At 35.9% G+C, this 15,328-nt stretch overlaps 1 protein-coding gene and 1 pseudogene across 1 annotated transcript; both read left to right on the top strand.

Moving 5' to 3' along the window:
- Window positions 1–7,622: 7,622 nt before the first annotated feature.
- LOC143589844 (putative receptor-like protein kinase At5g39000) lies at window positions 7,623–10,514 on the top strand. Its single transcript, XM_077070486.1, has 2 exons — window positions 7,623–8,567; window positions 10,284–10,514. The coding sequence occupies exons 1-2, from the start codon at window positions 7,623–7,625 to the stop codon at window positions 10,512–10,514; spliced, it is 1,176 nt and encodes a 391-aa protein (XP_076926601.1).
- Window positions 10,515–14,399: 3,885 nt separating this feature from the next.
- On the top strand, window positions 14,400–15,143 carry LOC143589853 (putative serine/threonine-protein kinase PBL1 pseudogene; annotated as a pseudogene).
- The last annotated feature ends 185 nt before the right edge of the window (window positions 15,144–15,328 follow it).

Here is a 15,328-nt window from a genome sequence, read left to right as displayed (position 1 = left end):
AAATTAAAACACATTGGTTTTAAAATATTTACAAATCAATCAATACATAATACAACCTTTTAAAATAAGAGCAAACTTGTCCACTATTAAATAATAGTTACAACATTAACCTCTTCACTTTGCTTAACTTTTATAAATTTTAAAAATAATTATAACTATGATCCTTGATCTTTCACTCATATGTGATTTTTAATTTCATTTTAAACTCAACCTCCCTTATGATTTTAAACATTAATAGATTTTTCACGTGCTAATATTTTTTTTAAGAAATTACATCATAAAAACGAGCATGTTTTTCTCTTTAATTTGAGTATCATATTGTTATAGTTTTTTTCATTTAAAAAAATAACATTTTACGTTGGGGCGTTTGTGGTCTGGTTTTAATGGTTTTTAAATTAAGCCGTCAATCAAACCGCTAGTAACCGTTTTTTATCGTCGAAAACCGAAACGAACCTTTGAAAATTGAAAACAATTAGCTAAACGTTAATGAAAAAAATCAACGGTGAAATCAAACCAATGATCGGTTTGAATGTTTTTTGGTTTTAAATCGAACAACGAACACCCATAATCTTGTTACATGATTACAAATGTATGTGTTTCTCATTGCATTGCGCGGGCACCCATCTAGTAGATTCAATAACCATAACTTTAAGGTATTATAATCATCATATCAGCTGCAAATTTTAGAAATGTGTTTTACGGACATTAATACTACCTATTCGTATATATCATATAATCATATGTGACTTGGTATCGTTGTTTAAAAAGCATCAAATGCGAAACCGAAGGGTCATAATGCAAAATCTTTTTTTTTTAACGGCCAACAAACATAGATAGCCTAGGTATTCCGTACGCGGTGATCCAATGGCTAAAGGCCACCGCCAGCTGCCCTTAAGCGCCTCCAAGTTATCTCTAGTTCCGGGAAAAACCCACCCACCCGTAGGCCTACTAGTGGTCTAAACCGGATGCCCTCAGGATCGAACTAGAGATCACAAAGATTTCAGTTTTTCCTTCATTGAGCCACATATGTCCCCCAAAATATTGCAAGTGAGTATTGAACTTGGGCCTCCATTAAGAAACTCAAACTCTTCACCACTACACCACATTGGAAAGGAGCAGTTGATATATTGGTTTAATGGAAAATTGGATTTACATAATAACTATTAATTATCAGCAAATAACAATTCCAACTAACGATATGTTTGCTAGCGGTCCCACCTTTAAACATATTTTCCACCAACGAACTCTGACTCAACAATTTTCTAACGTTGTTAGTCTTCGTTTGTTTTTTTTGCCGAAAACCTCCTTTTCCCCATAAAACTCAGCATTTTTTTATCCCAAATGTTTTTTGTTACCTTAGGTCGGACCTTTAAAAACCTTTTTAGTAAAAGTTCGGTTATTGAGGTCACTATAATCCTTAAACCACATCGAAGTTAGTTGGCGGTGCTCAAGGTTTGTCTAGCGATACCTCTACAAACTCCAGGTCCATAGAAGCAAGCCCTACAACCAATCCAGCAACAATAACGAAAGCGACATAGATAAGTGTATTCATGATAAATTTCTCGTACCAAAAAAATGGTTAATGAATACATCCAACCAACTAACTGTGACTTTATTATTCCATTGCTATGATTCATCTAGTCGAAGTAACAACAAACTTCAAATTCAAGTAATAGTATTATTGAATCATCAAAATTATTTTGATCTCTTTTTTTTAGTTTATCTTAATAAATTATTTTTGAATCCACACAACTTTAGTGTCATATGTGATTGTGAGTTGAATAAATAAACGAATTAAGTCAATAAAAAAATCGAAGAATTCAAAGGGAGAATTGAAAAGGAAAAAAAGGTACTATTTTATGAGTTAGAAGATAACGATTTTTGTAAGAAAATAGAGTAAGAAGATGATGTTGATGTGGGCCATGTTTTATTTATTTTTTACTTTTCCTTTCTATTTTTGACTAGCTAATGTGGGCCACGTGAATGCTCTCTTTTTTAATTTTTATTTTTAATTTAAACAACTTAAATGATATAATAATAATAAGGAAAATTGGTTTTAAATAATCCAAACTATGACCTGTTGGCAAATAATAGTCCCAACTTAACAATTGGCTGGTGGCGATCCCAACTAAATGTGTGTTTGTTTCTAACGGTCCACGACTAACGGATGGTTAACTCCGTTAGTTTGGTGCTTACGTGGCAAGCCTGGTTGTCAAAATTTGCTTATGTGACGGTCTACGTGGCAACAAAGCATAGTAATAATAATAATAAATATCAAAGTCTAATATTTTCATCACCAGCAACAAGTTCACCGGCCGCCACCCACCTCAGGCTACCATCGTTTCGGCCGCTACCCGCCTTCACCACAATCATCATCATTGATTCATTGTTGGCCACCACCCACCTCCACCACAGCCCACCATCTCTTGTAGCACAACAACTCAGTCCCATCTCCCCTTCTTTTCTGTCCAATATCGCCGCCGCCATCACTTTCTTCTCCGGCTAGAATCCACCACCTTCTCCGACGAACCTTATAATCTCTATCCGACCCGGTGGTGATGGTTGGAACATTTCAAACCATAATGCTAACTTTTACTTACCCACTCCATTGATACACATATGACTCAACAACATATAGGCGACATGTATCGATGGCTAACCAAATTTATATTCAATTTCAATTTAACTCATCACCATAATATCACCGTTCTTCCTCGGGTTTCAATTTCATGTTCGAGAGATAATCATCGATTGAATAAGTTTATGAGATTAATCGAAAATCAGATATAGATCTGGATGTAAAACTTTATTACCGGCGTGTTCAAGGTTCGTCGGAGAAGGTGGTGGAGTCTCGCCGGAGAAGAAAGTGATGGTGGCGGCGATATTTGACAGAGAAGAAGGGGAGATGGGACTGAGTTGTTGTGCTACAAGAGATGGTGGGCTGTGGCGGAGGTTGGTGGTGGCCAACAATGATGGTGATTGTGATGGAGGCGGGTAGCGGCCGGAACGACGGTAGGCTGAGGTGGGTGGCCTGAAGTTGTTGCTGCAAGTAATGAAAATATTAGATTTTGATATTGATTATTATTATTATTAGGAAAATTGGTTTTAAATAATTCCAACTATGGCCTATTGGTAAATATTTATCCCAACTTTACACTTGCCTGCTGGCAGTACCAACTACCTGTGCATTTGTTTTTAACGGGCCGCGACTAACGGATGTTAACTCCGTTAGTCTTTGTCTGACGTGGCCATCCCAGTTGGCAAAAACTTGATGACGTGGAACGCGACGTGGCGGCTGACTGTGTATTATTATTATTATTATTATTCTTGGTCCAGTACCCCACCCCCACCCCTCGTTTCCCGGCGAGCCACCACAACCACCCCTCCCGGCGAGCCACCACCACAACCACCCCTCGTTTCTCGTCCGGTTATGGTTGTTTATGATTTAGAGCTTCAAAATCGTCCGGTTAGGGTTTGGTGACCAAAACATGGAGATTTGGGTGTTTATGATTTGGAGCTTCAAAATCATATTACGGCTTATAAACATTGAATTGGGTCTTCAAAATCCAACTAAGGCTTCGTGAAGGTTGAACTTCAGTATTTGAAATCTGATTAGGGCTCCGTGAAGGTTGAATTAGGGTGCTCAGAAACTGGGTATGGGTGGTGGTGGCCGATTGTGATGGTTTTAGGGCAATAGTTGCTGGGGCCGGAGTGACAACGTGGTGGCGGTACGAGTAAGGTAATGGTGGGGTCATGGGGTCCGGTGGTGGTTGTAGGGATGGACATGGTAGCGGCCGAAACGATGGTAGCGTGAGGTGGGTGGCGGCCGGTGAACTTGTTGCTGGTGATGAAAATATTAGACTTTGATATTGATTATTATTATTATTATTATTATTATTATTATGCCTGGTTGCCACGTAGACCGCCACATAAGCAAATTTTGACAACAAGGCATGCCACGTAAGCACCAAACTAACGGAGTTAATCATCCGTTAGTCGTGGACCGTTAGAAACAAACACACATTTTGTTGGGACCGCCACCAGCCAAGTGTTAAGTTGAGACTGTTATTTGCCAACAGATCATAGTTTGGATTATTTTAAGACAGAATTACAAATTTTGTCCTTTAAAAAAAGCCAAAATACGGTTCGTGTCCTTTTCTAAGTTTCCTTGCAGGCGGTGTACTTTAAACTTTTTTTTCCTACAAGTTTTGTCCTTTACGCTAACTGGGTTAGAAAAAGTCAGTTAAATCCCCTCACGTGAAACGCATGTGAGGGCATTTTGGTCTTTTTACCTACCCTGCAACAACTTCTTCTTCTTCCTCTTTCACCGGAAACCCACCACCACCACCACCAGCGATGGACTTCCGCCACCACGCCCCCGGCGGATCTCCTTCCTCCTCTTCCGCCACCACGCGCCGGAGGTTATGTAGAAGCTTTGAAATCCAATCAACAGACAAGAGTTCATGCGAATCAGCCAATGATAACTCATGAAATCTTTCAGTTACCTGCCGTTGAAAAGCTTCAATATCGGCATATTGATTTACGGTTTCGTGATCAACAGAATGAACGGCTGGATCACGCTTCATACTCAGAATTGAACGCCCAAAATCGGTTCTCATCTTTATAACATCAATTACAAGAAACCCCACTAATTTGGATGGTAAAAGTTGAAGCTTTTTTGAATATTATCAAATTTGGGGGTTTTGGAAATTGGAAACAATTTGGGGAAATTGATGAAACCCAGATGATAATTATGATTTTGAACAAAACCCAGAAAGGAAAAGTGGAATTGAGATGGAATTGTGAAAAAAACCCAGAAAGGAAAAGTGGAATTGAGATGGAATTGTGAAACTGATGGATTGGATGGATGCTTGACCAATGTATTAATAGATCAGACACACTTTATTGGTTGGGTTGTTTGAATAAAGACAGAATTTGGCCATGGATAAATATATCCTTCTGCTGCTGCTTCTGAACATCATCATCATCTCGTTCCTTCTTCAGATTCATAACCTCCGGCGCGTGGTGGCGGAAGAGGAGGAAGGAGATCCGCCGGGGGCGTGGTGGCGGAAGTCCATCGCTGGTGGTGGTGGTGGTGGGTTTCCGGTGAAAGAGGAAGAAGAAGTTGTTGCAGGGTAGGTAAAAAGACCAAAATGCCCTCACATGCGTTTCACGTGAGGGGATTTAACTGACTTTTTCTAACCCAGTTAGCGTAAAGGACAAAACTTGTAGGAAAAAAAAGTTTAAAGTACACCGCCTGCAAGGAAACTTAGAAAAGGACACGAACCGTATTTTGGCTTTTTTTAAAGGACAAAATTTGTAATTCTGTCTTATTTTAAACCAATTTTCCTAATAATAATCATTTACAGGGATAATGATTTTAATAATTAAAATTCGGTCTAATACCAACTTAAAAATTTCTTTATGTTAATCTCAATTTTCACTTTATTGACGTTTACTGAATTTTTTTTTTCAAACAAAGATTAACTTGATTAGTTTGGGGCAAATCATTTCTCCAATTTTGAAGAGCAAATGAAAAAATAATAATTAAACTTAAAAACCCATCCTCATCCCCTATTTCTTTCCCTCACCACTACCATTGACGATTCTCCACCCTACCTCCATAGCTTCGTCACCACAACTCCATGATTAAACTTGAATTTTGATTATTTTTGCTATGAACAATGGTGGTTGTCAGTGGTGGTCAGCTGGATGATGGTGATGGGGTGGAGATGTGGTTAATTTTTTTCATCTTTTCTTTGTGTTCGACTGGCGACAATGAGGGGTGGAGGCTTTCCGGATCAACTTTGTTTTACCCGATCAACTTGGAGAAATGACATATTTTGCTCCAAAACTAACCGGGTTAGTCTTCGTTAGGACAATGCTCGGTGGAGGCCAATAAGATAAAAGTTGAGATTAACCTAGGGAATTTTTTCAGTTAAGATTAATATTAACAAATAGACCAAAGTTTGGATTATTAAAATCTATTATCTCTAATTAATATTATCATAAAAATTACTATAACAAATAAAATAATGATAATATACATTTTTATATATAAAAATGCTATATGCACAAACAGTATTAAACAAAAAGTACAACATATGAGAATGATGAAAACTGAAGTATTTAGCTCAAGATAATGAGATAATCAGAGAATAGACAATTAAAACTAATAAAATGAAAGTGTTAGAAATAAAAAGTAGATCAAAGCAGTGTAAATGGATATTAGTTTTACTTTTTACTTTTAAAAGCTAATTGATATATAAAAAAACAAAAAAAACTAAGTACTTCATATTTAACCTTAAAATTTAAGACTTCTTATCTCTAAAATCAAAATATTAACTTCTTTAATATTGCTAAACGGGTTAACAGGTCAACCCATTTTTTAATGGGCGGGTCCGGGTTGACCTCTTTTTTAAACGTGTCGGGTTCGAGTTGACCTATTTAAGAAAACGGGTCGTGTCGGCCGACCCAAAACCTATGTATTTTCGTGTCGGGTTTCGGGTCGTGTAAGAAATAGGCAACCCTAGTCATAAGAAAGAGCATGAAATAAGACTTTAGGGAAAACATGGTATGTGTACTAACCAAAAGATATGAGTTTGTGACTCATTGATGAATTTCGATCAATATGGCTCATAGTGGAACTTTATGCAAAACAAACAAATTGTTTGATTGAAGATTGAATTAATCCATCAACTCACTAAAGTAACTGATTTAGATAAAGACCCCTGGGGTTGCTTGCAATAAACCAACAATTATGAAATTTTCACAAAATAAGGAACTTGCCTAAAAGTGATATAAAATGACAATTTGGTCAATGATTACTCAAATTGGTCAATAACACTGAGTTAAATGAAAAAAAAGGTGTAAATGGGAATTACGGTCGAGGTTAGTTTTTTTCTTATCCTGTGTAAATGGAAATTACTTACTGGTTAAGGTCTTTTATTTTATTTTTTATTATGATCTTAGGTTTGAATCCAAAATAATTAACTAGGTTCTTCTTACTGTTGTGGGTTTCTTGGACGAGTCAGACCTTGAGGCAACTCAAACGCCAAAATCAGTATGTATAGTTGACATCCCGTCTTATAAAGGGCTCCCTAAGGTGTTGAGGGTATTTCCAAACGTTGTTAAAAGATATAAAGAATTATTTACACTTTATGTGTGGATGCTCTTAGGCCTTATCATAACCCGGGTATATCTATTGCTAATTCAAATAGGGCCGTTTTATCAATCGCGGTTCAAAAACCGGAAGTTCCTAGTTCCAACTTTGGCATATGCTTTTTTCTTTTTTTTTGAAGTTACAAGAGCATTCACATTCATGGTTACACTAAAATCACTACATTAATCTGTCATTTTCAATTAAATAATACTTTTTAATACATTATCATTATCTTTTTCACTTTCGTCAACTTACAACCATTTTTAAAAAATAATTGGAGTGAACATTGTATTCTATTTGATGGAAAGTGACATTTTCATTTTGCTCTACTTACAACCATTTACAATCACTCCTACAATATTTAGTTTCCACTCACAAGCATTTAGTTTCCATTTAAAACTATTGACAAGTGTAATATTCTTGCTATATATCGTTTTATAAACTTAAACACACACTTATCATGTCTCAAATTCAGGAACTAGCCCACCTACAAATCCCACTTCAGAGCATTAAACTGGCCACAGACAACTTTGCCGACCAAAATTTCATCGGGCAGGGTGGATTTGGGAGGGTATACAAAGGCCAAATTCCCCACCCCATCACCGGACAAGAGACCGCTGTTGCTGTAAAGCGGTTAGATGTAAATAATATGATCACTGGCCAAGGACAAAATGAGTTCTTAAAGGAGATTGTAACGCTCGCCAGTTACAAACATGATAACATTGTTACCCTCGTTGGATTTTGTGACGAAGATGACGAGAAAGTACTTGTTTACAAGCACGAAGTTAATGGAAGCCTTGATAAGCATCTAGCTAACAAAGACCTAACATGGGAGCAACGTCTTCATATATGCCTTGATGTGGCACGTGGACTTAAGTATCTTCATGAAGATGTGGGTGTGGGCCACAGGGTGATACACCGCGACATGAAGAGCTCCAACATACTTCTGGACGAGAACATGAAAGCAGCAAAAATTTCAGATTTTGGATTGTGTAAAATAGGACCTAGAAGTGAGCAGTTCTCGATTCTTGTAACTAAAGCTGCTGGCACTTTGGGATATGTGGATCCGCAGTATTCAGAGACTGGTGTACTTACAAAAGAATCTGACGTGTATGCGTTGGGCATAGTATTGTGTGAAGTCTTATGTGGGAGGTTTGCTTGTATCCCAACTTATGGTGACAGGCGTACATTTCTCTCTCTTTTGGTAACACATCATTATGAAAATAGAAGTATAGATAGAGTCATCTTCCCATGTCTACAAAAACAAATGAAACCGTATTCTTTAGACACATTCGTGAGAATTGCTTTTGATTGCATGAATAAGGATCGAAGGCATCGTCCAACAATGGGAACAGTCTCGAAAGAACTAGAAGCCGCTTTAGAACATCCAACTGTTTTAAAAATTGTAAGTATAACAATTCCTGTAAATATCTAGTTAGCATTCACAATAAATACTCTGTCTCAATCTCTATAATTACATTTAAAAACACTACATTTTTTTCCTTTTCAATTAAATAATTATTTTTTACTCACGAGCAATAATTTTTTCTTTTTCCGTCATTCACAACTACTATGAAAATATAGAAAACATAATCACATATTTATGGATTAGCCGTTGTGAATGCTTTATACGTTATATATTCATTGAATAATCATAAAGATTGATATGGCAAGGGTAAACGAACCATGTTATGGGGATCAACCTCTGGCGGAACTTTGTGGACGTTTATGGTTAACAACAATCAAAAGCTAACGAATATAACCATAAACTACCACTCTTGGATTCATTCAATATCTTTTACGAAGAAAGATCTCGATGGTGAATTGAGTTGTTCTCAAACACACGGAGGAGACTCCCGCCGCAAGGGTAAAATTTATGAGGTAAACGATTCTTATCGGTTTAATTATTATTATTATTATTATTATTATTATTATTATTATTATTATTATTATTATTATTATTATCTTTAATGAAGATAGTTACAATAAATCGGATCTGTATTATAAATCCTATACTTAGTTGTCTGAAATGTGAAACTTGGTGCAAAACCAATTTGAAGGACCTTAATAGTTAATAAGAATACAATAAGCTAGGGTGATACGAAAGATCTTAAGAGATGGTTATGATGGAGATATAAAGTTGAAGGACCAAGTTTAATAACTTAGATGCCTGAAATATCTTTTTATATAAATTTATTTAAACTAGAAGTATAGTTTGATTGTGTTTTGCGATTTAAATTTCTTGTTGAGTAAATTATAAGTTGCCTATAAATCATGCCTAGAATTCATTTTTAGTTTGTATTATGTTATGATCTTATGGAGTAGTTGTTAAACCTTAGACAAGTGAATCAAAAATACCAAACCCGATATTGCATAAATCGTTTATGCGACTTTTTTTATTAATAAGAAACAAAAACTGAATTACATACTACTACAACTAAAAATAAAACTTCTGATAAGTTTATATAACACCCACAATTCTAATCATACTCAAATTAGGAAACATAAACAACCTAAACTTCTAATTTATTTAATAGTAATTAAAACATAACTTTGGCACCAATTTATGTTCATGAACTTTAGATCTCCACCAAACTGCCTATTGAGATCTTATGTACCACTCTTATACTTTTTCGTATTAATCTTTCGGGTCCTTCAAGTTGGTATTGCACCAAGTTTTACGATAGTTTGACCTTGGGAAAGAGACTATTGGGTATTGGTATGGAAACAAGTACCGTTGGGGTGGGTTCGGGGTAGTGAACAAGTAAAATAATTTGTTTACACTAGGGATGAGCAAACGCCGGACTATTGGGTATTGGTATCGAAACAAGTACCGTCGATACTGATCGAGCACCAACTATTTCAGGTTTGGGATCGGTAAGGTACCAATATGTATGGTTCAGTTTGGTATCGGTATTTACCAAATTTTTGCCTATGACACCGGTATCAAACTAAGAATTTTCGGTACCGGTAACAAGTTTTTTGGAAATTTGGCATCTGGAAATTCCAGATTGGTACTAGCCAGTACTGGTTCAACATATTAGTTATTATTATTATTATTAGTTTATTGAGAATTGAGAAAGGTTTTAACAACTTGATATGATTTTTGTTGGTTTGACAGATTAATTTTGATGATGATGAAGAAATAATTGGGATATCCGGAACAATTGGAACACATCATGATCATGAACTAGTCTCATCATTATGCTTTGTGACGAACAAAAGGGAGCATGGGCCCTTCGGTACGACGGCAAATACTGGTTTCTCAGCATCATGGGATGTTGGTTTATGTGTCGGGTTTCATGGTCGTTGCGGCTGGGAATTGGATGCGATTGGTTGTTATCTCGTTTGAAAGCTTTCTTCAATTTGTTGGTTGTTTCGTTAGAAACGTTTATTTGCTATGATTTACGATAACCAGGATATTTGCATGTTTGAAAATTGTAACATGGTCTGCAATCTTATATTCTTAATGTACTTTTACTTATACTCGTTAAATTTTATTTATCTAAACGTATGTAACATACTAAATACGAGTTGTATAGGCACACATGAGCCGTATGAGTGGCAACTTTTGTCTTAGAGACAGTTGCCCAGCCTAAACTAGGTGTTTCCTCCATCATACGAATCGTATGAGGCCATACGGCATCCAGTTTTGATCCACACGGCGTAACTTAATACAAACTGAGGTTTCCATACAAGATCGGAGATCCATATTAATCCATACGAGGATTTGTCATACTACTCGTAAGAGTCCATACAACTTTCAAATTCAAAATCACAACTGCCACTTCCAATCCACAATATAAAACTCCATCTTTGTAACCCCATTTTTTATAAAATAATTTTTTATATTCCCTTCATGGTCAACCGGCGAAACATTTTTTTCTCGCCTCCGAAGTCAACTCCAGAAGTAAAATTACTTGTCAATTTCATGTTGGATGCTATGAAAGATTCAAGATTTTTAACTTTGTACGTGTTTATAGGTTATGTTTAGAGGGGTAATTTTATTTGATACCAAAATATGGGTGGATTAAAGAGTTTTTTTTATTTTTATTTTCAAGGGATGTTTTGTATGGGGTTGGGTTCGTTCTATTGATATGTTCCCTTCTATTTGGGTGTATGTTTGACTCGGCTAGTGTGAAATGAACTTGTTGGTCTTTTATATATATTTTTTTTGAACGGCAAATTTCAATAAAATCATAACCAAACCCCTCCCAATGAGAAGCTAGCAGGGGTGGTAATACAACAAATTAATTATCAGAATACAAAATCGATTTATTCCAACTAGCCCAATCTACGACCAAACCTTTCGCTCTGTTTCTAATCCATAAAAAAGTTAACACCTTTATCTCGCTAAGAATGTTAACGATCTTTATGGGCTCATTCTCGGAGATTAGTTTATTTCGAACTCTCCAAATGCTCCAAATTACCACCATAAAAATTGAACTCACCATTTTCCTCTTGTGTTCAATCTCTGGCACCTGATTAAGAATGTTTAAAACCCCATTTACTGTGGAAGCAACAAAAGGAGCTAAATTGCACAATTTGCTAATGTTGTGCCATACCACAGATGCCACATAGCACCTTGCAAACAAATGATCAATTGATTCTCCTACTGATCCACAACAAATGCAAAAATTTGGCCCATACACAACCTTTCTTTTTAACAAATTATCATACGTAGGAAGCCGATTAATGAGCGCTCACCACACAAACAAATTCACCGTCATGGGTATCCAGCTATTCCAATGCATAATGCAATCACGAGGGCTTGACACAACCCTATAACGCTGTTTTTTCATTGAAGCAACTGAATAAACACCTGATCGTCGCCTTCCCAAATCCATTTATCTTCTTCCCCATCGTATCTAAAATAATATAGTTTTTTAGTAGTTCCATCAACTCTTTTACCACCTCCCCATTTCCAACGCCACCTTAACGACATAGACCCATTCGACTCAACACAATGATCCGCCACTAAACAAGATTTAGCCTTTTCTAAGGAAAAAAGGTTAGGAAAACGATCTTTTAAAGAATCTTCTTCTAGCCAATTGTCTAGCCAGAATCTCAATTTCTGTCCATTACCCACCTTCGCTTTGAAGAACCTTCTCAAAGAAATTTATCGATTAATCACCGCATAGGCACGGATTCTACAACCATGATTTGGTTAAAGGTTTATTAGACTAACATAGTAAAACCCACAAATATTATGGTGTTGGACAAAATGTTGTCTGGGTGTTTTCCAAATTATGTTTTTTTGAACTCAGCGCATAATTTTATAAAAGTTTTTGTTAATCAGGTTAAAAGAATGCGTAAATAATTAAATTTGTTTTAACTATGAATCATCAGTGCAGCTGGTTTAAAACTCGATATCCGAAACTGATTATCAGAAAAGCAGAATGTGTTTATCCAGACACTAGAAACCGTTTCATGCGATTTTAAGTCACTTAAATCAGGTTTTTAGCTCCTAAACGCACATCCAAACACCCCTTTAGTTCATATGGGATTAAAAGGGGCGTTTGGGATTGTTTATCCAAACTGCTTATCTACTTACTCTTGTTTTGATGCATCATTGAGGTGTTTCGAGGGTGTTTTAGATTTATTAATTATCCAATATGTTAATTATTTGATTATATTTATTTCAAGAGGCAGCAACATATAAACAATTTTAATGTACACTTCCGAACACCCTTTAGTCATCATACTTCAATAATCAACAGTCATAAATGTTTCGATTGATGCATGTATTGCAGACATCAAGACCGGAATATAATCAGATTCTGGTGAAGAAGCCTGGAGGACCAGATTGGTGGTTGTCTTAGAAGGTGATGTAATCAGACTGGTATTCTGTAAGGTGTTTTATAAAGCAATATATTAAAAATAAATACTAGTTTTCTTGTTTTTTTATGAATATGAACCATGTAGTAGTATATGAACAACTGTCAGAACATGTTTATGAGTGTGTCGGATATATAAACTACATTTAATTACTTGTCAATTTCATGTTGTCAACCATGTAGGATTCAGATATTTTTAACTATGGTATGCTGGATTCAAACCATGTAGGATTCACATTAGGTTAAACAACTTTGTGTTTCGAATAAATTCGATATTTTACAAATTTTAGAGAGAGGTATGTCCGAACTGTGGTGATCAAATTGATTAATGCTAAATTGGATTGATTAAATTCAATTTTGGTTATTATTATCTCATTTTCTTACTAACGTAAGGGTGGGATCATTTGAAAACATAAAAAAATAAAAATAAAAAAAAATCACCATCTCACATGTAAAGCTTTGACCAAGTCAAAACATGTATCTGTAACTATTGAGCTAATTACACATATGGCATGTGGTTTGGTTAATGCCAAATTTCTGATAAGTTAGTAGTAAGTTTGGGTTATGTGGTTTTGATGTTCTAACAATTTTGGGTAAAATTTTAATTATTAGCAACGTTATTGTGTTTTGGATGCATAGACTCAACATTTTATAAATTCTATGTTAAGTTTAATGTTCTCTCCTTTTCAAATCATATCCAACTAGTTTATTGGATTAAACAAACAAAACCTAGTTTATGATTTTGATTGATACTAAACAATATGGATACTACCGGCGCTAATTATGTACGTTAATATTTTGTTAGAGCATGTTTGTTATTGAGTTTGAAAAATGCTTATTTGCTTTTTGATGTTTTCAAAAAGCCAATAAGCCAAAATGTGTTTGGCAATCACAAAAATCTTTTTTATTTTAGTTTTAAACGGTTAAAAAACAGTTTTCTAAAAGCCTCAAATTCAGGCTTTTCAAAATGGCTTTTTGAAAAAGTCAATAAACATTTTTCAAACTCAATCCCAAACATGCCCTTAATATATATTTCTGTAAATATTTCAAATAAGTTAAGTTATAAGTTCAAATGGTTGAACAATCAATAGTCAGGGAAGGTAGGAAAATTGGGGCATACAAAGCCCCCCTTCAATTAATAAATTCAAATAAAAATATAAATAAGATCTTTTCCGAAGACTTTAATCGAGTAATTCAATAACACTATTAGTTAATGCAACCAATGTGAATAATTTACATTTGTGTGCGTATGCTACTATGACCAAGCGCCGGTCAAAAACAGGAACCTGCCAGTTCCCACTTTGACATATATATAATATATATGCCATTTTTGAAGTTGCAAATAAGCCAAAGACTAGTTTCCATATACTTGAAACTATAACCTTAAACAAACACTAATTATGTCTCAAATTCAGGAACTAGCCCACCTACAAATCCAACTTCAAATCATCAAGCTAGCCACAGACAACTATGCCGATCAAAATTTCATCGGGAAGGGCGGGTTTGGGAGGGTCTACAAAGGCCAGCTTCCCAACCTCACCCGCGGACAAGGTACCACCATTGCTGTGAAGCGGCTAGATTCAGATCCGAAGGGTACTAGTGGCCAAGGACGGAATGAGTTCTTAAGGGAGATCATAACGCTCGCTAGTTACAAACATGATAACATTGTTTCTCTCATTGGATTTTGTGACGAAGATGACGAGAAAGTGCTTGTTTACAAGCACGAGGTTAATGGAAGCCTTGATAAGCATCTAGCTAACAAAGACCTAACATGGGAGCAACGTCTTCGTATATGTCTTGATGTGGCACGTGGACTTAAGTATCTTCATGAAGATGTGGGTGTGGGCCATAGGGTGATACGCCGCGACATGAAGAGCTCCAACATTCTTCTGGACGAGAACATGAAAGCAAAAATTTCAGATTTTGGATTGTGTAAAATAGGACCTAGAAGTGAACAGTTCTCGATTCTTGTGACGAATGTTGTTGGCACTTTGGGATATGTGGATCCGCAGTATATAGAGACTGGTGTACTTACAAAAGAATCTGACATTTATTCGTTGGGCGTAGTATTGTGTGAAGTCTTATGTGGGAGGCTTGCGTGTATCCCAGATTATCATGATAGGCGCACTTTTCTAGCTCGTTTGGTAAAACATCATTACGAAAATAAAAGTGTAGATGAAATCATCTTCGTCGGTCTAAAACAACAGATGAAGCCGTATTCTCTAGACACATTCGTGAGAATCGCTGTGGGCTGCTTGAGTAAGGATCGAAGATATCGTCCAACGATAGGAACAGTCTTGAAAGAACTAGAAGCCGCTTTAGAACTTCA

The sequence above is a fragment of the Bidens hawaiensis genome, unplaced genomic scaffold (genome assembly GCF_021521415.1).
Source record: "Bidens hawaiensis isolate Kalapana, Puna unplaced genomic scaffold, B.hawaiensis_p1.1 tig00037936_1, whole genome shotgun sequence".
Classification (NCBI taxonomy): domain Eukaryota; kingdom Viridiplantae; phylum Streptophyta; class Magnoliopsida; order Asterales; family Asteraceae; genus Bidens; species Bidens hawaiensis.
The sequence above is the reverse complement of the archived record's forward strand: the minus strand, read 5'-3'. Positions and strand labels throughout refer to the sequence as shown.

Coding starts and splice junctions, on each gene's coding strand:
- LOC143589844 (XM_077070486.1), top strand. CDS start 7,623: ATGTCTCAAATTCAGGAACTAGCCCACCTACAAATCCCACTTCAGAGC. Junction 8,568..10,283: donor ATCCAACTGTTTTAAAAATT/GTAAGTATAACA, acceptor TTGGTTTGACAG/ATTAATTTTGATGATGATGA.